At 44.4% G+C, this 27,251-nt stretch overlaps 1 protein-coding gene across 1 annotated transcript in view; it reads left to right on the top strand.

Annotated features, from left to right (window-relative positions):
* The window catches only part of LOC142583408 (cell adhesion molecule Dscam1-like), a 680,687-nt gene that overhangs the window by 349,028 nt on the left and 304,408 nt on the right, over positions 1-27,251 (top strand). The window contains exon 36 of the mRNA XM_075693861.1: positions 6,238-6,395. Within this exon, the coding sequence (XP_075549976.1) occupies positions 6,238-6,395 (158 nt within the window). The remainder of the gene's footprint in view (positions 1-6,237; positions 6,396-27,251) is intronic.

Here is a 27,251-nt window from a genome sequence, read left to right as displayed (position 1 = left end):
ACGCTTCGTCGAGGACCACCATATTCTGCAGCGGTGCCATTGAATACGCAGGTCTGTTGCTCCCGATGAAATTCAAGGACTTGAAGGGCGGTGCAGCTGAAAATCCATAGGCGCGCATTAGGGATGGGTGACAGGCAGTACTGTCATGTTCACTTGACTAGACTCTAGCTTCACTATAACTTGACCAAGCACGATATTGCAGAAGGGGTTCCGGGGAAGCCGTCACTAGGGCTGCTAGCAACAAGCGCCCGAATGCGCGCTGGAACACCTTCATGACAAGGGTAACTGGACTAGCGGTCTGCGTCGGTGCACAGCCGCCGAGCCCAGGCATTATAGGATTCTTAGCTTGTACTGATATTCACTCATAAACAGTGCCCACCGTTGAATGCGAGCAGCAGCCATCGGTGGCGTCTGGCGATCAGGCCTCAGCTGTCTCAGCAGGAGATGAAGGCCGGTGACTGGGGTAAAATGCCGATGTAGACTGTTCTCACGGAAAGTAGACGAGATATATTGGTGCGTGTGCTTTTCGCTCGAGCCGAGAGTAGTTTTCTTCGCCTTTCGTCAGCGTTCTTGTGCTGAATCCAATAGGTATATGCTGGTTTCCCACAGAGCGAAAAAAAAACTACACCCTCACCGTATGGAGACGCGTTACATTCTAGCTTCCGTTCGTTCTTAGGGTCAAAATAATTAAAAAGCTGGGCATTTTTCAAGCCTTGTTCAGCATTTTCTAATGCTATCTTCTACGGCGGCAGTCATTGCCAACGCACTTTTTTTCCATTGGGCGAGAGAGCACAGTACCCATGTACTGCAAGAACCATCTGTAAGACGTGACCAAGCCTAACACGAGTGCAACTAGCTGACATTTCTTGGCCGTGTGGCTTGCATCACATTATCTACGTTTCATAGGGGTGTACGCCCTCTCGATCTATACGATGTCCAACTTACGGGACTGTAGGTTGTCGAAACTTGCATTACTCGGCTCTAAGCGTAACGCTATGGTCTCTGAACCATTCTAGTACTTCTTTTATTCCCTCTCCACCGTCACTCCTACGCTTTGCCGCCAGCACGTCGTCAAAGTACGCTCGGGCGTCTGGTAGCCCAGCGAGTTTTGCGTCAATTTTATTTAGAAAAATAGCTGGTGCAGAGGCTATACAAAATGGAAGTCTCTTATACCAAAATAGCCCACGGTCAGTGTAAATGACACAGCTTGCGTGATGCCTCGTCGGAGAATACGTCGTTGTACGCGTTCTGCAAAGACAACGTGCTGATGCGCCCCCCCCCCCCCCACTTTTAGACCAGCAAACATTTCCTCGACGACAGGAGCTGCATAATGCTGCATCACATGCCGGGTTTAGTGTCTTCGTGCAGAAATCCACTCACTAGCTGGACTTCTGCTAAGATTAAACAAACTTATCTATTACTCGCCCTCAATGGTATGCTTGCGCTTCAGCTTTAAGTTTAATTCTCGTTGTAGCATTCATTGAACGTAACTATTTCTTAACTATTTCTTTTCCAAGGATAAGATATGTTGTCACTCAGTGTTGCCTCTGTTTTATCGCATTGCCCTACTTCCGCAGTCTTCCTCTGAAAGGCGCGAAATTAGCTAGAGCTTTAAAAAGCAAAAGAAGCAAGAGACGTATATGATGCGTTCAGTCCCTTCAGGCAACGTATACAGGGTAACTATTTCTCAGTATACAACAGGTTAACAAGTTATTCTACGCGGCGTTCTGCACAATTGTTTATTGAACACAGGGAAACTAGGATAGGTATTTTGTATATGATACGTTCAGTCCCTTCAGGCAACGTATTCAGGGTAACTATTTCTCAGTAAACAACAGGTTAACAAGTTATTCTACACGGCATTCTGCACAATTGTTTATTGAACACAGGGAAACCAGGATAGGTATTTGTTCTGAGCGGTCCTGGGGACGCGGCTGTTAGTGAGGTGTCACGGCAAGGCAGACTGATGAAGGATCATATACGCTCGTCATTCGACCATCTGTTGAAAGAGCGTATGGTGCGGGTTTGCTATAAACCCGAATTTACAGCATGTTCAGGGGTGAATGATCTTTTTTAAGGGCGGGGTAAGTGGCTCAAAGAACAAAAGAACAGGTGCACTAAAGTTCAGCCTGCTCTTGTGGAATGTATACCTCCAATCTTCGCTCGCTATGGCTTTGTCTTGAGGTGTTCCGTCATCACATTAGCAGCCCAGTGCAGGCTGCGCTGACAGCAGGTGACTGGAACCGAAATGAAATGTGCTTGCTCTAAAAGGATGTGCCAGTGTAACAGATTGGTATGCTAAGGAATGGTAATATTTCCGACAAAACCTGGGGTACAAGCTCTCGCGGATTGTGCTGAAGCTCCGCAAGAGCACGTGAAAGCTTCAATGGCAAGATGTTCCGTGAAAAATGAGATGCCATTGTTATTGATGTCTAATTTTTATTTGGTTCTTTCCACGGATAACAAATGAAAAGTAATTTTTCTAAAAAATTCCCAGGCCAACTGTGCCTCGGTACTGTTCGGCGTTTGCTGGATCTTGAAATTGTCTATTCCTTAGAGCTGATAAATTTTATTTTCTTCATTCGCTAACCCTGGCGAAACTACACAAGTCTTTCATAAGTTTTTGAGGAATGATACTTTGCCTTTTGTATTGCGGAAATTTGCCAATATGAGGAAAAGGGCTTAGCCATTTTTCTGTACATAAAATGAACGCTGTAAGATCAGGGAACAAGAAAGCTCTCGTAGGCAGCCTGTGCAATTTCTCCGCCCGGGTATCTTCTTTTCAGGTGCGGCGATAAACATGCATAAGGGCAAACAGTTCATAGCAGCATGCAGACGTAGAACGGTACCACAATACTATCTGCTTCTTTTAACAAATCGTGATGTTTATAACTACTTCCTCAACTACACCTCTCGTTGAGTAGGTGGATATTACTAAAATATCTTCAGACAGATGTAAAACACCTCTCTTCTTAAAATAAAGTGTCTTTGTGGAAACTGGAATTCCTCCACGATCGCGCACGGAGGTACTCTGTGTTTCAGTCTGCGTTTCAGCTCTTCCCTCAATTCTGCATGGGCATTCTAGCAAGTGATGTTTTATGTCACCACAAGCATGGCATAACGAATTACGTTGGTGTGGGCGACAGTCCTGCGCTCTTCCCTAAATTCTGCATGGGAATTCTAGCAAGTAATGTTCTATGTCACCACAAGCATGGCAGAACGAATACGGTGGTGTGGGCGACAGTCCCATCTTGTGTCACCACGCTGGCGCTGTCACTGACCGCGTGCATATACGGTGTAGTAAGGAAGACTCTGATCAGCTGAGTCCCTTGGGGATCCATGGCTGGTATAGTGTGGACCCTAAGAAGTCAAAGTGGTTCACGAAAGTTATCTTTGATAGTCGGTGAATGTTTTGAGGCACTCTCACTATCGGTCTGTACGATAGCGATTAGCGCCCAAGACCGTCAGGGTCTTCATTTCCAGACACGCCGATGTGCAATAGAAGCCACAGAAACTCAAGGTTAAATCCTAAACTGCGTAGCATCTTGGTGTGTAAAGAACATCGTAGGTAAATGTCCGCTGCAACACCTGGAATGCTGGCTTTCAGTCCGACAATGTCATTTCCACTTGAACTGGGCAAAGTATATGTTTATGCAAAGCAGATTCAATTAGTATAGTTTCCCTTACCGCCGTAGAAATAACTCGCTCAAATCAGGCGGCACATGAGGGTTGCATGGGCGCTATCACGAAAGTTCAAGCTCTAGCCTCTCATGTCGCGTCAGCAGTACCGCCGTGAATACTTCGCAGTGTCAATACGCCTTGTCAAATTGCTCTAGCACGAAGGCATTAGCCTGTGCATCAGGTTTAGTGCGCTTATTGGTAATGCCAGAAATCTTGAGATGACATTCTGCAGACTGAAGTGACAACGGGGGTAGCTCTCTTCTCTGTGAAACATTAAGACCAAGCGCTCTGAAAGTACTGAAAGCAATGAAAGCACGGGATTCTGTTTCTTTTTGGGGGCATTGGCGCAGAGTTATTCCAGTATCTCACTCGCTGACGTGGCGAAGCTGCATCGGTAGTCTTTGAGAATCGAGCAGGCGCAGAGAAAGTGGTCGGGATTCATGAAGGCACTTTCATTCACTGCTGTGTCCTACGCCAGAAGCAATTTTGATACCTTTTTCGTGTAGTGATTCCAAGATGATGTACTGAGTTTTGAATGGCGAGATTAGAGTTGGCTGACAAAGCACTCGGGTGACTACCAGGCCTGTGTGCATCTACGTCATTGATGTCGGATGGCTTCCCCAATATGCTCCAACGATTCTCCGAATCACGTTGAAACGCTGTGGAAGTGATGAAACAATGGCATTCACGGCGAGCCGCCATTGCATGCTGTAGTTGAGTGCGACACCAAGAAAACGCACTTGCCTTGTCTGCCTGTGCATCTAATGCTAAGCCTCCGATGCTGATTGTCAAGTTCGCTGCCTATCTGCGCGTTCTAGGGAAGAGAACAAGGCGTAATTTGGCCCTTGTTATTACTAGTCCCTCTGTCGCCAGGTCAGCCTGTGTGGCCGGGATTATCTTCTGAGCCACTACTGCCAGATGTTGATGCTGGTAATTGCTGAACCAAATACACGTGTCATCGCGTGTATAAAGAAACGGACAGACTTGCACGCTGCCTCTTGCAGACCATTCAAGGTAACATGGAACAGTAAGGGTGACAGGCCAGTCCTTTTTCCCACACCTTGGCAAATTATTCTGTGCCACGAAACGTTGCCCCTAATTTCACTTGCTTAGACCGTCAATTCCATGTTCAGGAGTCGAGAAATGATTGATCTCTGGAGCGCAGTTCTACACTCTGGATACAGCAAGAAAGACGACCGTCATAGAAAGTCCAAAGACATCTGGTGTTATACGCGGCTTACCAAGTCTCGATCCGGTCTTACGGACTTAGTCGCTGCCAAAACCTGTCATGGCGACATAAAAAGTCTGTGACGCTCCAGCCACCATGTTAGCATCACGAGCACGATGTTCTTCGTATCATTTGGTAGGCAAGATATTACGGAGACAGGTCGAAAGGAAGTCACGTGTGATCTGCCTTTACAAGGTTTTATTTCTGAAACATCATTCCTGAATTTTCACGATGACAGTGGGTCCCCTGTTTTCCGTAAAACACGGAAAAAGGCAAGCATATCCCATTCTGCTCAGGCATTTGGTTCGTTATGCTGTTAGGTCTTGCTGCACACCGTCGACGAAGGCTGTCACTAGAGCAGTAAGAAACAATATGCATTTCTAAATATATTTTTCTACATGTCGCGGCACGCCCTTGTGTTCGCATATTAATGACACGGGTACTTATTATTTTCTCGGGGACTGCATCTTGCTTAGCGCGGGGCGCGTGTGCAGGATTTAGAACTTACGCGAATGTTATCGTTGATCCTGTCTGTCGTGTATGTCCTCCCCCAACCTTATATAATCAGATTGCATACGCAACACGAATTGTGTAGTAGCTTCTGGAAACCATGTGAACCTCAGCGATTGCACTGCAACTTTGGACGACCGATATGTAAAAGCCGACGCGCTTCACCCGTTGATCAGGCTTCGACGATCGCCGACTGTGTTCACCTCTATCGTTGTGCTTCGCGTGTCACTTGCTTTGTGGGCACAAGTTCGCCTTATATATTATACTATATATGTTCGCTATTGTAATATATGCCCTTATGCATATAATATTTGCATTGCCCTTATGCCCTTATGCAATATATGCATTGCCCTTCTGATGAGTTTTTCAGCCCTGCGCCCGCGGTAACACGTACACATTTCAACAATACGAATAATATCTTAGCAACTACGAACTGAGGGGATCTCGGGAGCGCAGAATCGGTGCTTCAGCCTTGCTGCCTGATTTGACTGTTTTTTCTACGCTATAGCGTTTTCGACTAGAGCGTGTACGTGTTGCACATATTTGCTGTAGTCAGATATGGGACATATTTCCGGAGAGCTAATGCAAAAGGAATTCGCGATATCAGAAATTTTAATAGAGGACCAATGTTTCACGTCGTAGCCTCACATGAATGTACATGACATGAAGGGAGATCTTGAATCCGTGACACTGAACTTTCACGTCCGAGACCTGCTATACTGCTAAGCGAATGTCCCGTTTGATGTGCACACTGAAAATTTATTCATTGCGTCGATTATTACACTTGTTTCTTATTGCCGTATTCATGTACTACACAGGTAAAAGTTCCAAGCCAGGCGAAAGTGCAACCTTCGAAGTCTCAGCAACCACTGCCGCCGCCGCCTCTCCCAACAAAAAAGGGCTCGGTGCTGTCGACCAGCACGCCTGCACCTACTGTCGTCCCTTCTGCGCCACCGGCGAGATTCGTCAAGAAAGGGTCAGTACACGATTTTTGCTGAGTATTTCTGACATTTGAACACAGCAACTCAAGCACTCTGGTTGCTTTTGCATGGCAGCCAGTTTTCATGCTCGGTTATGCATATAGCGTGCGCTTTTCGAGAAACAATAATGTCTTCTTTTGGAAACGGCGTCGCGTGGGTTAAATGGTCGGAATGTATCTAACAATGCGGGCCTAGTGGAACAACACTACTCAAGGAAGTCTGCTCTGTCAGATTTTCTTTTCTTGAGTGAATTTGAATGATTTCGGCAAATAAGATATTCCTTTGGTATTTAAAAAATTAAATAAATATTGGTATATTTTGAAGAGCTGGTTAAATTTTTCCGATTGGAAGAGAAAGTGTCTTCACAGACACATACACACACACACACACGCACGCACGCACGGACGCACGCACGGACGCACGCACGCACCAAACTAATAGACCAAGTTGGTGAAGGAGCACTATGAAGCGCCATTTAGGATTTCTCAAGTGAACAAATCTTGTCCATGTCTCCAATATTCAATGGCTTGCAAATCTGCGTTCATAAAGTGGCCCCTCACCAGGTTTCTGCATTTCAAAAAGACAAGCGTATTGCGTACATCATGCGTTTATGATCCTGTCAGGAATATGTTAAAGCAACGCATGCGTGGAGCGTCAAAACAGCCGAAACTTCAAAAAGCAAAAAAAGACCTCTCTGTGCCCTCACTTTCGAGGAAGCCTGCTTCGAGCCATGGAGTCGAGGTCAGACGCACAAATGCCTCTACCTAACACACACCTACTATGCAATGTCACTGACTATGGCACATGACTTCGCAAAATTGTCCAATGTGGAACATGCAATGCCGCGACTGGTAGCCACTCGAAGTACTCTACAAATTTCAGAAAAGAAGCGAAAAAAAAAGCAGGCGGGTCTCATGACTCGGTCGTTCGGCTCCGGTATGAGAGAAAGCAGACCAAGAATGTTAGTCAAAGCATGCATAGCGGTGAAGAACTCCTGCTGGCAATGAAGCTCAGCTCTTGGCAGGATGGCAGCGTGATATTTAAATTTATTCCATCTCTATTATGAACGCACTTGGAAAATTTATTCGGTAGAAGAATTCCTAGACAGCGACATAGTGTAATTAAATTTGCAATGGGGCGGGCCTGGTGAGGGGCCACTTGAAGAAAGTTCAGGTTGTAATTGAGTATCTTAGTCTTCATTAAAGGGACACTAAGCAGTTACACATAACAAGTTTAGACGGGGCAGGTATTCTGAGCAGAACTTTGGGTTGGGCGAGTTGGTTCGTGGTCATACAGCTAATTAAGCTGTCTGAACTGGCCTTGTCATAGCGTGTTATGAATTGGTTGTTAGGCGACCGTGGCACATATAACTGTACGGGTGATGGCAAAAAAGACTATTTGTAAGCCAGCGCGTGCCATGTGCACAATTTGTCGCTGTCGCTGTATTTTTTAGCGTTGCTTTCCCAAACTTTTAATCTTCATCTGGCGAAAAAGGACTCAATGATAGTCCAGTTAACAAAGCGTAAACCTTCCTTTCTTTAATTGCGCCCGAATGTCAACATGGTATATCAGTGTGACGTCATAAATTTCGATTTCTTTTTTGCGTTTAGACTGTTTTCGAGCTGGAAAATATCCCCACATAATATAGCGTGTGCACTTCCTCTTAGTACGAAGACAGACTTTATAACGAATATGTCAACTGCAACTGACGCTACCCGATGCTAACAGGAAGTGCGTCATATTGTTGCACGAACGAGACTCAACACTGAAGTCTATTACAATGTATATTTACAAAAGCAACTGCAGCGCTGGCCAGTTCAGCCGACAGCTCGACACCCAGGAGCAGTACGTGTTCTTCGTCGGGGCGCCTGCGCGCATCGTTCAATATAAACACGCAGTATGCGTGTAGCATTCTCCCATTAAAGCTTTTTCTGGGCGAGTTGTTCCATAGTTGATCAGACAAATATACCAACGCGAACACATGCAGCCACAAAGGAACAAGGACGAGGTACCAGCGCTGACTCTCAACTAAATTTTATTGACTGAAGACGCACACTTTAAATAAGGCGAAAGCCAGAGGTGAAGTGGAAGGGAGCGATACAATCGGGAAAAATGACACCGCGCATCGATGAACGGACATGCAGGCAATCAACAGAAACAGAAAAAAAGAACAGAAAAAGGCAAGAGATACTAAACGACAACCACTTCAGTATTCGGTCGCTTCTAAAAATTCAAGCTCTGCAAGAAGTAGGGGTACTGAGGGGGTGCTTACTCACTTGCTGAAATATTTGTTTATATGGAACGCTTCCAAACTGACACGCGCCGTCTTGTCGGTACTCTTATCGAGAATCTTTGTCTCTCCCAACCGAGCTTCGCATCCTCTGCAGTTAGTTCCGTCCGCGACCGAATGTGCCTACTCGTCCTTTAAATCACTCAAATTTCGGGCATGGCCCTCCGAGCGGTCATTGATGCAGCGGCCGGTTTAGCCGACATAAAGCCTTTCACATTTCAATGGAATAGCATAGACCACTCCTGCGGAACACTTGACGAACGGTTTGCCATGTTTTACCTGACAACCTCTTTCAATCAAGCATCATCCCCGGTAGCAGAAGCACCCTCCCGGTGCGTCTAACTATCGGCGCGAACGGCGAAGTAATAGGGTTTCAGCCCTCTGACATGCATAGCGTCAGAGGAATGTGGGGCAGATGAGGCAGTGGCGTTGACTGGGGCGATTTCATACGTAACTGGTGTCACGGCACGTCGAACTCTGTATGGGCCGGTATACCGAGACCATGTCTGGTCTATGTGTACTATGTATGGTCGTAAACTTACCCTCTCGATCGGAAGCGCAAGGAAGGTCGAAACTTGCTAGGTTGTGCTGGCGTTCGTTTAGAATTCAACGTATTTTGTAACGGCAACCTAGACTGTGTTGACGCTACCAAAATCCATGACGTCTGTACGAGGTGGTGCGGGAACTCCTAAAAGCGGGTCACAAACTGTTTTTAACTTCCACCTCTTGGGGCCAAGATTATTACAGGCATGAGCAACCTAAAAAATAAATTCGACTTAAGCAAAATGCTAGACGGCAGCAGTTACAGTTACACCTGATTAGTTCAAGCTAGCCGACAATTTCTCACCGCACATTTTCAATGGAGTTGCCCTTAAAAAAACATTATTATGAACTATGAACACCTTTTCTGCCAACATTTTGTCGGTCAATCGGATGAGCTAACCCCTGAGCTAGTATAAATGTTATCGAAGCGCTCTCACAATGCGGGCTTAGAGGTTCGCGAAACGTAGCCTCCCTGATCCGCTTTATGGGTGCAGCTCTCCGAGGCAAGGACAGCAGCTGCATAACTCCGAGCAAACTGCTCCACTTTGCTGGTGCTCAATGACTAACTCGAACACGGACGGAAACTTCAATATTGGCGTTCGTCTTTGACATTTACTGCAAACCGGACATGGTAGTTCACACAAACCACATTTTGCAGTTGATATGTTAGCATATGATGTGCGCTGACGTAATGATAATCCTATAAAAAGACTGATAAGGGTGATACTTATGTCCATGGAAGTGGAAATACCGTAGTCAGATAACATCAGCTCGTGCAAACAGCTTTCTCACGAAGCGTTTTACAGCTGAAATGTGCCAGTTAATGTGGTAAAAAGGCATGGCTGCACCAAGAATAAAGAATTGATTCGAAGTTTATCTCTGCAACAATACTGTCGTGTGGCAGTTCGCCTTTAACCGTACCATGTTAGGTAAAGTACACACGCTGGGCTTCTCGGCTACCGCTCAGTCCGGTCGTCTACTTCCTATTTATGGCGGGCTACAACAGCAGGTTGCATTATCCCTGCGAAACAGAGCATAGGCTGGACGCTCATAGAAATACACAATTCGAAAGCACGAATGAAAGACATAGGAACACAAACGGAAGAAGTCCTCGGAAGGAAAAACGGCTGTACGAAATTTGACACCCACAGTGCTTAGTGTGACATAGGACGTAACGTCAAATATCGCAAAAAGCAACGCCATCATGGTGTGAAGCAAGGCGTCAGACCAATAATGTGGGCTATCTCTGATTTGAACTGTCGAGTCTTAGGCCCCGCCAAGGAGTACCTCGTAATTCACATCACTCGCGCATCGCACAAGCTGGTATATTCTGAAGGCCAGACTAAGAAGATTCCAGGAGAGACCTTCGCAGTGAACGGAAATTACAGACAGAAATTTGTTCGCCAGGCTTGTATACAATTTCACGATGATGTATGCATCTGACGTCGTGCATTGGTACACTTATGTTTTCTGATGTTTAAGCGGGCCAGTTTACGTGCTTCCTCAGCATGCTGCAAGAAATTGTGAGTGTTTGGGGTGCGCCTGTAGGCGTTGTCACGCGGAAGCAGTGCTTCAACATTGTCCTCTTTTCCCGACTGTTATGAGGGTAAAATGTCGTGAAGCGTGTGGAATCCAGCCTAGAGTGCTATACAGAAATGTCACGGCGATACCTCACCCCAGGTATTGTGTTCCGCATCCACGCACACGGCGATCATGTCTGCCGTTCTTATGTTTAGTCGCGTTGGGAGCCCATTGACCTAAATGTGGCAGGCATTCGTTTTATGATGAGTCGTGCAGTGCAACCCAGCGTGAAGGCGTCTTGTACTTACTTGTGCCGTAAACGCCGTCTCATGGTTTGTGATGACATACGAAAGGACCAGTAGCGGTGTCGAAATGTCATTTTATGTTTTATTCCTTTTGAACCTTAGGCGAGTGCCAGTTTATTGGACAGTGTATCACCCTCGCCTGACGAGTTTTCGTCGAACTTTGGACTGTACGAAGGGGGACCTTGCCGTAATGCAGTATTGTGCAGGCCTCTGAAGCTGTGCCTTGTGTCAGCGCCTTCCTTTCAGCACGATGCGTTAAATAGTTTGGTGGCAATTGACTATATGTGGCTGAATGCCGACATTGGAATTCCGTAAGATCTGTGCTAATTCGGTCAATATGCATGTGACGGTGATCGACGGACATAACCGCGCCCCAGCGGTAGTGGTTTGCAACGCTGGCACTGACGACAGGCTTGCATGTAGCTTTTAACACAAGCATCGGCCAGTTGCATAACTGGCGCACATTGCTATGTGCGGGTGAATCCCAAATGGCCAGACGAAGGCTCGTCATGGCAAGCAAACAGGATTTCGTCATACAGGCCTGTCGGAAAACGAAAAGGTACGTGCTACTGTTAGTTCCTTCTTTCCCTTTTTTTTACAAGATGCCATTTTCTATGCAAAAAGATGACAATCCACGAGCAAGATGCTTGGGTATAGATGCATGCGGTGCGGCCCTCGAAATGTGTGATGACATGTCGTAATCAATTATCGGTTGTCCGCCGTGTGAGCACACCTGACACGCTTGCGGCTCCGAGGTAACCGCTGTACGCTACTGATTGCCTTCATCTGCGGTGTGGACGGGTGCATGCGACAGCGTATCAGCTTCTTCCTGTGCTCGGTGCGACTTGTACGCAATGTTCATGTACTCCTGAAGTCGGACGCTTCGCCGCACCAGTCGTCTCAAAGGATCCCTCAGTTTGGCCAACCGGTAAAATGAGTGATGATCTGTAATATACCGTAAAGCCGCAGCCATGCAGTTATGCTAAAAGACATGTTTTTTGCCTCAATTGAACACTCACAAAAGGAAGACACATAAAGACAACACGGGCGTTGAGTGTCTTCCACACGGGCGACAACACGGGCGTTAAGTGTCTTCCTTTTGTGAGTGTTCAATTGCGGCAAAAAACATATCTTTTAGCTAGCACCAACTAGGCCAACAAGCAGTTCTGTTGCAACATACTGTTATGGCATAAATTTAGTGATTGGACAGATCGATTGCGAGGCATTCCTTTTCTGAGGATGTGTATTTCAGCTCAGGATGCGAAAAAGTGCAACTGGCGTAGGCGAAGACTGTTTCAATGCCTGGTTGCGGTTGTTTAAGTAGTGCGCCGAGACCCGGTGTTGCTGGCGTCTGTATATATGAACTCCAGACATTGTGTCGATGTTGTACTAGGCACATCCGTTTAATTGGAAGTGCCTAGGCACTAGGCTTGTAGCCTAAATGACACTTCTAGGGGTGACGTTAGCCGATCGGGTGACTTCGAGGACTTACCGCCGTGGCTTCAGGTGTTCGTCAAATATCGCCCAAAAAACAACCACATCTTCTAGGTAGTCAAGGCAGCTTTTCCACTTCAGATCATTGATAACAGTGTCGATTATTGGCTGAATGGTTGCCAGTGAAAAGCAGAGGCTGAAAGGAAATACTGTGAATTCATGAAAGCCAGCTGGAGAGTGAAATAAGGTTTTGTTTATTATTATTATATTCTGTCTGTCTCGTTCGTCTATTTCAATTTGCTAATAGCCGATTTTTTTTGCCTCTAGAGACAACAAATACTTAGCTCACTGCAACTTGGCCAAACAGTCATCGATAACTTGTGGCGAGTAAACTTCCTTTATGATGTCGTTGACCCTCCTATAATGGATAAAGAAACAAAGCGTTCTGGCTTAGTTCTTGACCGAATTACCGGCGACGACCACCCACTGTGCGAAGGCTGAATGAAGTCATCGCCTGGCGTCTCCGAACCCGCCGTGGTTGCTCAGTGGCTATGGTGTTGGGCTGCTGAGCACGAAGTCGTGGGATCGAATCCCGGCCACGGCGGACGCACTTCGATGGGGGCGAAATGGGAAAACACTGGTGTGCTTAGATTTAGGCGCGCGTTAAAGAACCCCAGGTGGTCGAAATTTCCGGAGTCCTCCACTACGGCGTGCCTCATAATCAGAAAGTCGTTTTGGCACGTAAAACCCCATAATTTAACTTTTAATTTTCAGCGTCTCCTTGACTTGGGCTTGAATTGGCTCACATTCTTTCGGCAAGGCACGACAGGGTCATTGCTTTACATGGCCTGCGTCGTGGGACGTTACTCAGTGCAGCGTCATTGGCGTTTCGCTCACCTTATTAGAGCGAGCGAAGTACGCCTGTAATATATATGTCCAAGGGTTACTGCAGTGCTCTCTTTCGGTCTTCGAGAAGCGCGGCGTACATCAATGTTGCTGAGCACACCGTGGTCAGTGCATAATTGTTCAGACCGAACCCACTCGACAACGTCCGTTGAGGGCTTGGCGTAGGCGATGGGACTACCGCAAAAAAAAAAAAAGAAAAAAGAAAGAGATTCATGATCATAGGTCAATCGAAGAAAGTGGTCGATCTAGGCTTGTTGGTAGGTCATCTGGTAATTGTCTTCGTCTTCGTTTCTTATTGTGTACGTGTTATGCTGCGCTATCCACAACTCAGTGAAAAAGTTCGTGACGACGACCGCTGCCTAGCCATCCCGAAGTTCAACGAAACTTCGCGTTACGCACATGTCTAAGGTCAACAAAAGGGCAATGTTTATTTTTAGCATGGCTTCACCTCCTCGTAGCTCGTCGTATATGTGACCAGAACCATCCCACTGGTACGCGGTTGTGTCGTGATGTTGCCGTCGGGAATGCGAAGTGCGATTCTACGCTCGTTGATGTACTGAAACCTCGAGAACGAAGGATACTTTTCTTTTTCTCTTCAAAATCCGCGCGCTCTTGATACTGCCTTTTGGCTAGTCTCGATGCACAGTTCGCCATATCGACACGGGATGTCGCCACCAACGTTGAGGCGAATCGCAGCTGGTTGGTTTATACCGATGCTTCATCGACCGCCTCGTGCTATGCGTTCTAGACTGCCTCCAATTTTACTGCACAAATGGGCCATTCCTTTATCTTTAATGCAGTGAATTCGCCTTTCTAGGCTTAGTACTTTGCCAAAATATCAGGGAACTAGACAAATTTTTGCAAGATATAAAGGAATTTCATAATTTATGGGAGATATACGCATGTAGGAGAATATCGCCGCGCAGACATATATTTCTCAAGTGTAATTATTGTCCTCCTCACAGCCATTTGTCAACGAAGGAGACGCAGTCCAACGTACTTTCATTCATGCAATACTATGGTTTCGTAATTTCAATTCCTAGAAAAATTCAAAATAGTATTTTACAGACGACCAAAAAGTGCCATCTCTGAAAGACCTAGGTTTCTAGATATCCCATATTAAACGCAAGCTTTTTCAATTATTCGAGGTAACTGTCCTAGTTTTACTGTTAGCTATAGCATGTATTGACTGCTGTGACTGCTGTGATGTACATGCTGTGACTGAATAGTGATAAATAAACAAATTCAGAACCATTCCACTTGGTGAAGGCGGATAATCAGCCGATCTGTATATATGGTGATAATTTAGTAACGTCTGCTGCCGGGCTAGTTGGTGCATGACTTTTAGAAATGGCTTTAGGCGCAAAAAGTGAAACATTGACAACAGAATAAAAGACACAGACAAGGGCTAAATATATTACGACGGACGATAAACACGTTCACAACAAACATGTTGATTGAAAATAAAAGACACATACAACAGCTTATTTCGTTTTCTCTTTTATTTTTTTTTATATGAATGGAATGCTAAATGATTTTTTTATTTATCATTTGGTCACCGCGGTGACTATCGCTTTATGATCGATATTATATACGTTATAATCGCTATATATACCAAAGTGACTCTTTGGCGACGCCGGAAGGTTCTGGGCCAATGTGAGGTGTAATACGACCGATGACACGTCGTGGACACACTGATGTTTGTGTAACATTGAATGCCGAAAACCTTTCCAAGAGAAACTCCACGAACCACTTATGTCCGGCTGAGGCGTGTCTATGTTGAAATCACCTACAATTACGATGGGAGTGGAGCCGGTAGAGGTGATCCAACCAAAGGTGCATACGCTCGGCGTTTGCGGCCGTATACTACGTGCCACCCGCCGTGGCTGCGCACATTCTCGCTTCTTTTCAGAACGGTGTTTCTCGTAGGCGCCCTGTTCTTCCGCAGTCCTCACCATACGTGGCCGACTCATTGCACGGGTGAAAGGGGACTGAGGTAAGATTAAGTGGTTTGCCTATAGAGCCCGTGACGTCAAGCCGCAATTCATACTAAACGGTATCTATTCTGGTTTTAATTTTTTTTTACAATAATTATTGATCACAATACGTTTTGACACTTCTCGCGGTTAAACGCAGCTGGAGCGTACCCAGCGATACGCTTTTGCTTTATGCTTTAGCTCTTTTAGCTCTGGTGTGGCCGCCATCTTTATTGACTATGCACACAAACCGCCAGAATCTGGCGTATAACAGCTCCGCTCAAAAAAAAAAAAGGAGACAACACGATTGATCCTGCTTCCACCGAAATCGATCATAACACAACAGTGAAATATGTATGCTGAATCCAGCGGTACCTTTATTGCATATTAACAAATACAAGTCGATAAATGTGCAGTATTTTATCAATCACAGCTTCGCTCGAACAGCGATATAACGTCAGAGATAGCAAGCACGCGAGGCCTGTGCCGCTGCCCAGCGTAAGCAGCACCGCGGAAGCTAGCAAGTGACACAGCTATCGTCCCATCAGAACAAGTCACAAGTTATTAGTGGCCAGAGCGGGAAAATCGCGAGATGCGGCGCAGTTGTTCCCGAGCGCGTCGATATGGAGGGTGCAAGGCACATTCCCTTTTCCGAAGCAGGAGTGGCCGACAGACATCCACCCATATTAAAGCCCGAATTTCGGAAGCCATCATATTCCTCACTTTTCGGCCACTGTGCGCCAACGAGGCTGCAACGAGGCTGCGATAAAGAAACGAACATCGCTGACAACGTGCGCTGATAAAAAAAGTTCATGAACCATTCTACTTTTTGAAGGTCGATGACCGCCGAAACTGTTCAGCGCACGACACCGAGGTGACCCAGGATACTGAACAAAGGTACGAACGTATTTATTGTTTTAATCTGTGGTCGTCATAGCAATGTAGGTGCGCACACACATTCGCGTATCGCCTGTTATTAAATGCTTCGTCATGTAAGAAAATGGATGGCTCATAACCCGTTAAGCAATGTCTCATACCCCGTAAAGGCGGCCTCCCATTACGACGACAGAAGAGAAACGAAATTCTACGCTGAACTGATTAGCGGCAACGGAGCCAGCTGTGGAAGGAGACGACGACGACGAATGTGCGAGCAGTGGCACTGGCGCGTTTGCGCGGTTGGCGCTTAGTGTTGAAGACAGACGTGCGGAAGACGCGAAGAGCGTCTGCTAGTTCTGCACCGCGTAGGGAGAGCCAACGCAGGCGCAGGAGCATAGAAGAGATGGCGCTGCCTTTATTTTATTTAGGGGCATTACACTACTGCCTCCTGGGCGTGCAAGTCAGCAATCCCCTTCTCAACTTTTGCGTACGGCCAACTATTGCCATTTCATGCGCGCGCACTTCTATACGTACGCACAACCTCACGAGCTGCGTGGGAGGGTGAGCGCGGATGCTCAACTAAAATTGTCTAATGCCACAAAGAGACGTCGCCGCCACAAGGGTACGGTGGCGGGATTCGACAGCGCCTGCGCAACTGCACCCTTTAGCAGAGCCTCTGTACACGCGTTGCACTGAACCGAGGCACGTTACCCTTTATTAGCGCCTCCTTACACGTGCCGCACACTCGAAACTCGACAACGTTCTCAGCACCGCGTCTGCATATCCACCGCCTTCTGCCGTCACTCTTCCAACCGTATGCTGTTGATTTCGAGGCGTCGCTATCGAACCATAGGCGGCTACACACTCGGCAGCTTGATCCGAAGTTGTGATCGAGAAAGTATCTTTGGAACCTTGTGTAGGCGCCGTCAAATCCCGGCGCCGTGCCTTCGTGGCGTCGACGTCTCTTGGTAGATCTCTCGGCTTCGCGATATGCGTCGTCGGCTCTTCCTTTTCCCTTACGTAGCACATCGCAGGCATGCTCGACGTCGACGGTCTCTCTAACGCCGCTGCTCTCGCTGTCGCTCCTCGTAGATACGCTGCTCTTCAGGTGTACGCATCACGCGTGGCCTTTGCATAACAAGGGTGCAGCTAAATGGTCCCGAAAATTCCCCTTGGTCGCTTTATCAGGTGCACACTAGGTCACGCACCAGGTCCTACATTCACAGACACAGCTGCGACAGAGCGCCGTTTTAGACACAGGTAGCCGTTATACTGAGCTCCGACGCGAGCGGCCATATGCGTTTGCTTTTGTTGCTGATTCTTTCACTCTTAATTTTTTGGGGAGAGCTTTTAGAGGAGATTTCTTCCGCGTGGACGCCATAAAATCCCGGATTCTAGCCATAGACAGCTTCGCTGTAAAAACTCGACCATAGTTTATTTTCTTGCAACAATGTCTTGGGGGACGATCCCTATCGAGCCATAGTAGCGCCGGTTGAAGTTTAGGGCCAACGTTGGTGAAAGGTTATGATGACACAACATATACTGAGCACCCTTATTCCCTTACAAAAATTTTTATAGAAAGTCCATAGACAGTCTATAGACATTTGTCTATGAAGTCTATAGACTGTCTATAGACATTTCTTTAGACTAGTCTATAGACAGTCTATAGACGTATGGCCATACACTTTTTATAGACTAGTCTATAAAAAGTCTGAGTCTATAGACTGTCTATAGACATTTCTTTAGACGTATGGCCATACACTTTTTATAGACTAGTCTATAAAAAGTCTGAGTCTATAGACTGTCTATAGACATTTCTTTAGACTAGTCTATAGACAGTCTATAGACTTATGGCCATACACTTTTTATAGACTAGTCTATAAAAAGTCTGAGTCTATAGACTGCCTATACACAGTCTATAGACTTATGGCCATACTTTTTATAGACTAGTCTATAAAAAGTCTGAGTCTATAGATTGTCTATAGACTGTCTATAGACTTGTGGCCATACACTTTTTATAGACTAGTCTATAACAAGCCTGAGTCTATAGACTGTCTATAGACGGTCTATAGACTTATGGCCATACACTTTTTATAGACTAGTCTATAAAAAGTCTGAGTCTATAGACTGTCTATACACTGCCTATAGACAGTCTAGAGACTTATGGCCATACACTTTTTATAGACTAGTCTATAAGAAGTCTGAGTCTATAGACTGTCTATGGACAAGAGTATAGGCTTACAGTTCTACTTTTGTAGACTGAAGTCTATAGAATGTCTACAGATGAGATTTGTCCGTAGACATTTTATACACTTCAGTCTACAAAAGTAGAACTATATATACAGTTCTACTTTTGTAGACTGAAGTCTATGGAATGTCTATATACAAATGTATATAGATAGTCTATAGACATTCTATAGACTTCAGTCTACAAAAACAGAACTTTATAGTCCGATACACTTTTTTTGTATGACATTCTGCAGACATTTGTTAACAAATATGATTTTTTTTTAAATCTATAGGCACTCTATATACACAGACATCTTATAGACAAGTCTACAAAGAGTGTATAAGGCCATAACTCCATAGCGCCTATCTGCAAGTTAGTTTACATTTTTGTTTACAGGGGTAGCAAAAAGTTTTGAATGTATTTATACATGTGCACCTGTTCCTTTTCATCTGCACTTATGCATTACCGTTAGTAGATTAATAATGCTTCTGAACCAGCTGTACTTTCATATATGTTGCATAAACAGAAAGAATTTATATAGTGCTGAATCATGCAGTGCGAAAAATAAAACAAATGCACCAGCAATGCATTCACCGTTTTTATTGCTCGATATAATAGATGAATTCCTTAAATTCATGTCGTGTGCTATTATGGAAACAGATTAAATATTTACACTACTCCTTGGCAAGCATGGTCGCCAGGCTGGCCTTGACCTTTGTGTCATTAGTCCCAAAGGTGCTGCAGGTGTATGCTGCACATAAGTAGATGCAGCAATATGAGGCAAAAATAACAAGTGTATATTCTTTCTGTGTTCATTAAGCAGCTTAATATATTTGCTCAAACCATCTAAGTCAATACTTAATGCGGTTTAACTATGACTAATGGCTGCTTGTCAATACAAATCAGCACCTTTATACAATGTTTTATTGCATGGTATGGTGAACAATTAAACAGTCACAACTGCTGCTCGTGCCAGCAACAGTATGTTCCCTTTTATGACAAGTTCATATATGATGCATTATTGTACTCATCCCAAATGGTCTCTATATTTATTGCTGAAACGTTACCCAGTTGAGCTGTCTGTACATTTTTTTTGGCTGGTAGTTAAGTATGCCCGTGCAGAGGGATATTTTCAGAAGACGTGACTGGAATATTCACAGTATCATGCCTAAGATTGTAATTTAATTTGCTTAATACACATTTAAATGTCTTTCTCATACTTTTAAATGAATGGGTGATTGGCCATAACTTCAACGGAAGGCAGATGGGCTGATTGTATCGATATGGTCACTTAATTTGTTACAGGTAATGAGGCCTCTTGGGCGTGCTAACAGGTTTCCAAGTTAGGTATACCACATGAGCACCCGAAATACCACACGAGCACTTTGTGTCATGGCACGACAGATATGCACCTCCTAGGAAACAGAACTGATAGTATAGTTCGAATGAACTCTATTACAGTAAATTATTTAAGGTGCTTTGAAAGATGAAAATTTTTTCGAGGCTATCGAGGTTCTGGACGTTTAGTTAACGCAAAAAAAAAACACATATTGAGTAAGAAATGCCTTGTCAGTAAGCTTGACTTTCTTTTATTTTTCAATAAATGGAACCAATTTCCTTCAATTTTTATCAGGTGAAACGTTTTAAAAATATATTTAACTCAGAGATTCTCTAGAAACTTTGTATGACATATAACAAGACAGCATACCTATGTGGCCATTTTAAAATTTCCCGATCTTTTTCCAAGCCTTCCCTGGCTGTTTTTATGAAAATATTTTGGCAATCTATGACGCCTGCAGCTTAAGTGTAATAAAAAAACATTGTGGTTTAATGCTTGCCAAGTACTGCCAGTCCATAATATTTAGATAAAACGAATAACACGTCAGTCCCTTGACATGCAGTATTAGATTCAACTGACTTGAATCCCTTGATTAATAAAGCTGAGAAGGGCTTCGGCAAGTTCGTAATTGATGGTCACACGAGTACAGCACGGAAGACACAGAGACACACGTAAAGCAAATGCAACAATGTGAGGAAAAACTATACAATGAGTTATACAATTAGTTATTTTTACGGTTCAATAGTAGTTTTCAATATAATTTGCTCTCATCACTTATGCCTCTAGTTAACTTTCTTTACCTCTGACTAAAGACTACATGGCAATATTAATCAGTACCATTATGATGTTTCGTTATACTACAGTATGATAAGCAGTTAGACAACCGTAATGGTCGCCGGTGCCAGCAACGGTACGTTTCGTTTTAAGAGAGGTTCATGTGACACACAGTGTACTTATAAAAATAAAAGAAATGCGAGAATCCCAAACGATTCCTATAATAATACTTGTTGAAACAAAGATACCCGGCTGGACTGTGCACATTTTTCAGGTGTTAATGCAATATGCCCGTGCCGAACGAACATGCTCAGCATACTGACTGCAGTTTTGAACAATCACGTTAAGATTTGCAATTTATTTCCGCTTAGAACAGTCTGCAATATCTCTTTTCTCATACTTCGAGATGAATACATTTGCCACACTTTCAGTAGAATGCACATGAATGGGGGCGTACTGATCAGGTTACTTATCAACTAAAACATGTTACGATCTCTTAGGTGTGTTGATAAGGGTAGAACAAATGCAATGCCCACTGAATTATTTGAATAATATGTGCGTTATCTACTTAGAAAAGACCATCAAATTGATAATCTGGCTCTTTTTTCTTTTGTACAGCGCATATTGTATGCAGTCTGTCCAAGACGACGGCACTACATGCAACAGTAATGAAAACCGGAACACTTATTACGCACGACAATGGCTTCATACCATGCACGATTAGCACAATGGGAATCTGCGCCAGCAGCTGCCTTGTGATTAAGAGCACGTAAACTGCAGAACGCCGAAGCATCGGAAGCCGCTTAACGCTTTTCATATAGCTCGAAAGATAACTTCTGCGGCTAAATTGTTTAAATAAGAGACAAAAAACAAATCTTCCAGCTTCCGTCAAACGCAATGCCTTCAGTTTGAAACGTGTAAAGGTGTTCCCGGAGCGACTAATTTATTGTTCTCTAATTTTTCCGGCTAAGTTGCAAAGCTGCAAGTGACTGAGCTTATCGCAGGTTTCATGCTCCACAAGCGTTTGTGGTTGAATATAAATAGATTGGGTGAATCTAGAGATTTCTACTAGATATTTCTTCAAGTCTCGTGTTTTGCTTGCTGTAACTTCCCAAAATTATTTAGATTGGTTGCCAGGAACCTTAAAAATACTGCTACTTTTAAACTATGCGAAAACGGCAGCGCACACACTGCTGATGCATGCCCCGCAAACACAGCCTTTCATCCGAGTACGCTAGCAGTTATTCAACTATGCCTGTCTGTTTGAAAATTCTTGATGCCAACACAATTTCGAGATATATACGTAAAGCGTGTCACGAGAATTTCACTACACATACGGTGCAGCATTCATCGCGGCCGGATCAAGCGCCACTAAATGAGATCTACCACACTGGCTGCCCAACACACACAATCCGCTTAGTGGTAGCTCAGTATCAAGTTAAAACATGGTGTACTTCCTTTTTTACGCACCTAAGCTATAATGATAAAATCAACAAGCACGAGCGATCGCTCGCCGTAAAACATTCCGTATAGTAGAAGCGAGAACAAGAGCGCGTTATCAAACCATGTCAACTACAAACCGACACTATACCCGAGTCGCCTGCACTACATGCAGCCGGTTCGCGCTACGAAATGCGCTCACATAATCATGAGGTATTGACGCAAAACGTCTTTGATAAAGCTTACCATTCAGTGTAGTTGATGTGTGATGCCACAAAGAAGACACGCATACACAGACACCAACGTTCAAGGAGACACCGCACACCGGCACAACCGTTTACGTGCCTGGCGCACTCGTTGAGACGGCGCACCGCCGCGCATGCGCAAGAGCTCCGAGCATGCGCAGGAGCTCCGCGCGGGAGGGCGTGCGCGCTCGGAGGAGTGTGAGCGCCTTTTCCTCCTTCATTTTTTTTCCTTGTCTCTTTCTCTCTCTCTGCGCGCCATGCGCGCCGGAACGGGTGGCTTTTCTTTTCCGTTATGCATTTTTTTCGTGGACGAAGGATATGCGCTGGCAGGTTGTATGACAAACGCTGTGGGCTATCGTATGAGACTGGAACGCTAACATGAATGCGCTGTTTGTAAAAGCCGTTACGGGGCCCTTCAGACGTTTTAGACGCATTATTGCCAGCGTCGATGAGTAATACAGCGTATTTGTAGCATATCTTCCAGCGTACCGCCAAATGTGATGCCCGCACGAATGTTAGTGAAATTTTCTGTTCCGATGATTGGTCAAAGCAATCAGTACAGCATTGAGGTACTCGTATGCGTGGCTGCGCAGGCATACCGCCGGCGAAATACTGGGTGGGCTCAGAGAATTTGGCACCTATTTTAAGTGAATGAGAAACTTTGATGAGTTTATAGTGCAGGATATTAGGCAACAAAACTCGCCCGATGTTAGTGACGCAGCCGAGATATGAAGACAATGTGAAAAGTATCCGAGAATCGGACGACACACAACGCGAACACCACATGCGCGACATCGGTTCATGGCACATTCACAAAGTCCGCGTTGTCAGCTACAAACATTACGAGTGTCTTTGCTGTTAGCTTGATGCCTGTTTCGAATCCACTTGTATCTGAAGCTGGCGTTCATAACATATTTTAACAATTGGATCGGCCTTTTGCTTCCGTTATTATACTGCCGCAAAAGTGATGCGACAACTGTGAAGACTGTCTTGGGATTGCCGAGAGCGACTACGTAGATCATATGTGGTCAACAAATGCGGAGGTATACACTATGTGTATACTAAAGTCTACAAATAGACAGCAATCTGAGCAGTATACAACTTTAGTGGCTTATATCAAATGCAGCTATGTATTATCCACCGGTACCTGCGCTTGGTCACAGCGTACACGGGTTGGGCCCAGATTAACGATGTTTGTCTATTGTTAATCTATAGACATGCAAGATCACGACAACTCAGAGGTGGTGAATTCACCACCTGGTCTGCGGGCTTTCGCCACTTATTCACCCCCTTTGCCACATTTTCACCATCTGACCTTCACCACCTGGTCTTCGCGAAGTGTACGTCCGGGAAGCAGCCAGGTTTAGGGCCTTCGGTTGCCTGGAAGACCTTGGTGACTCGGATGGTGCCTGCTCCGCCGCGATCCTCGTTCGGTGCGGCTGCACCGAACGCAGACTAGCAGTCTGCACGGTTTGTTCGCCGCGCCGGGGTTGCGGTGCCGTCGTGCATGAACCAGTGCCATATCATCGAGTTCGCAGAGGGCGGGGGGTATGGGAACTCGGAATTACATATTATCGACTTTCTTCTATAGACATTCAATACACCAGGAGTAGAGAAAAAAATAGAAACCTTGTCGACTATTGTCCATAATATAGAGAGTCAACAGACAAAGTATGGACAAAAATAAATAGAAACTGTATCGGCTTTCGTCTACAGGTAGTCCATATAGAGGGGAAGTAGACAAAGAAGAAACAAACTCCTTAACGAATTTTTTCTATAGACCGTCTATAGACTGCGAGTAGACAAAAAGAAATAGAAATGTTATCGACTTTCGTCTATAGAAAGTCTATAGACAAAGTATGGACAAAAATAGATAGAGACTGTATCCACTTTCGTCTATAGGTAGTCCATAGAGGGGAAGTAGGCAAAAAAGACACAAACACCTTATCGACTTTTTTCTATAGACCGTCTATAGACTGCGAGTAGACAAAAAGAAATAGAAACCCTATCGACTTTCGTCTATAGAAGTTCTATAGAGAAAGTATGGACAAAAATAGATAGAGACTGTATCCACTTTCGTCTGTAGGTATTCTATAGAGGGGAAGCAGACAAAAAAGAAACAAACACCTTATCGACTTTTTTCTATAGACCGTCTATAGACTGCGAGTAGACAAAAAGAAATAGAAACCCTATCGACTTTCGTCTATAGAAAGTCTATAGACAAAGTATGGACAAAAATAGATAGAGACTGTATCCACTTTCGTCTGTAGGTATTCTATAGAGGGGAAGCAGATAAAAAGGAAACAAACACCTTATCGACTTTTTTCTATAGACCGTCTATAGACTGCGAATAGACAAAAAGAAATAGAAACCCTATCGGCTTTCGTCTATGGAAAGTCTAAAGACAAAGTATGGACAAAAATAGATAGAGAGTGTGTCGACTTTCGTCTGTAGGTATTCTATAGAGGGGAAGCAGACAAAAAAGAAACAAACACCTTATCGACGTTTTTCTATAGACCGTCTATAGACTGCGAATAGACAAAAAGAAATAGAAACTGTATCGACTTTCGTCTATAGACAGTCTGTAGACTTTATATCAACAACAGTCCAAATCTATAGAAAGGAAAGGTCGTCTATAGACTTTCTATAGACAGTCTAAAGTCATTTTTGTAAGGGTTTGCCTGTCTGAACGGGGGCTGCGGTATGGGCCGACAGCGAACGTTTCGCCTGTTAGGCTTGTTTCTCAAGAAAATAACTGGTTACATGTAATTTGTCACTGGAAAAAAGTAATTGAATTACAGAGACCGTTGCCGAGTAGACAAAGTAATCGATTAGTTACAAAATTATATTATTTGATTTCAACAAATTACATGTAACTCGGTAAATACGAATCTGAACATGGTTGACTGGGCATATGCACTAGCTATGTGTCACTTGGCCCGCTGGTGATGTGCCACTGGGCTTTCCTTTGCTTTTAATTTTATATCGTGACTTTACAGACACCCTCTGTCTTAGTTTTTATAAATATAAATCCTACATATGGTAGCGTTCATATTCTCTAAATAATCACTGGATTTTCCTTTCCCTTTAATTTTATGTCTTGGCGTTACAGACACCTCTGTCTTTGTTATCATAAATATAAACCCTACCCTATGTAGGGTTTATACTCTCTACATAATCGTATAGCTGAGCCTGCGATTTTTTTCTGTCTTGTATTTCGCCTTTTCCTGCTTTGTTTTGACACTGTTGTGAATATTTAGTCAGGCGAGTATCAGAACAAAGCTTCAGTTGTTAGTTCAGTGCCGTGTTGTGTCACGTTTCTTTGTCTGTTTATGAAAAACAAACACGCCGAGCACCATGTGTACCTGCCGCACGGCAGCCTGGTGGTGCGGTGCTGCTGAGGTCAGAGGCCGCGGGTTTGATCCGAGCTGCATTTGGATGAGGGTGAATTGCAAAGACGCCCATGCACATAGAATTAGGTGCGCTTTAAGGAACCGCCAGTGGTCAAAATTGATCCAGAGTCCCCCATTGCGACGTACCTCATAATCAGGTCGTGGTCTTCACGCCTAAAACCCAAAATTTTCATTTATTATCACGATGTGTTAGCAGCCCCGTCTTCGTGCGATAGTCAACACAGGTCATATTTTCAAGCGTGCTTGAAGAGCTAAGGTTACAAATTGCCCAGGTATTCCTTAAATTGATTTCCCAACTATGGAATCGCCTTCGCTTTCAAGATCAACGACGCGAGGGCCACTGATGGAAAGCCGTGTCAGCTTGTCTTTCAACTCGGAAAATCTACTCAGACTGCACCTTGAGCTGAAGAAAGAGTTGATAATCAGAAATATCGAAGAAAAAGGTGCTTTCGCTTGGAGTTTTCATTGACTATAACGAGACATTTGACAACCTAACCATGACATTTTTCTCGGGAAGTTAAGCGCTTAGGGCTGCTTGGCATGCCTGGTTCACTGTTTCATTCACATTTTTTTCCCACAGTATATAATGCGCCGATATTGTAGAACGCCTTTCTCCTTGTAAAACTAATTGTTTTGGTGTACATAAAGGAAGTTTTTGGAACCGATGCTCTTCAATATCTACATAACTATTATTTCGATTAATGACGACGCATCATTTCTGCTTTACGCAGACGAAACTCTTTGTTTGTGAATAATATGCAAGTGAAACTGATGTCAAAGCGCAGAGCGCGCTTCCCGATATGTTGCAGTAGTTCATTACTAATGGGCTACGCATCTGTGCGTTGCGTACGTCCAGTGCACTAACTCCACATACACGTTATTTACTCGTTAAACATGTTCACGTTAAACGATTTACGTTCACTTAGTATTATAAACATTTTCTGCGTTTATGTATTCTTTGAATAACTACCTTCGTTGTATTTGTAAAAATTGTTCAGTTTTCTATTGCGTTCTCCTTTTTACGATGTTTTATTACTGTATTCGGTTAGTGTAAATTTTTACACACCTGGCCTTTGAAACTGCTGCCACTATATGTGCCATCAGGCACTTTCAAGTGGTTTGCAACAGGTTTTCGCTTTAGAGAGCCATAGCTTCTCTAGAAAATAAACAATTTGTCGATTGATTGATTGACTGATTAATTGATTCACTGCTTATTGGTATCGACAACATACGTAAAGACTGAACGCGCATACGGCGACACGTGACACGCTTTACAGGCGACACATTAGGACCACTCACATCAAAGAACTTGAGCCGCACTTAGCTGAAAGCTTTACCTCAGAGGCTTCTATTGTACGAGTATATATATCGGAATGGATAAATTGTTCGTATCCCGTTCATTCCACCAAATTTGGTTGGGGTTGTGTCATTACAGAAACGTCCTGTGTACCGATTGTATGGACGAGATTTTCTCATACAGGCCGTCAGCTTTTGTACAAAAAATGTTGTTCAAATTTAAGTAAAAAAAACTTTGGCATCAAGGTTCAAACTCTGTAACCC

This window comes from Dermacentor variabilis, chromosome 5 (genome assembly GCF_050947875.1).
Source record: "Dermacentor variabilis isolate Ectoservices chromosome 5, ASM5094787v1, whole genome shotgun sequence".
Taxonomy (NCBI): domain Eukaryota; kingdom Metazoa; phylum Arthropoda; class Arachnida; order Ixodida; family Ixodidae; genus Dermacentor; species Dermacentor variabilis.
The sequence above is the reverse complement of the archived record's forward strand: the minus strand, read 5'-3'. Positions and strand labels throughout refer to the sequence as shown.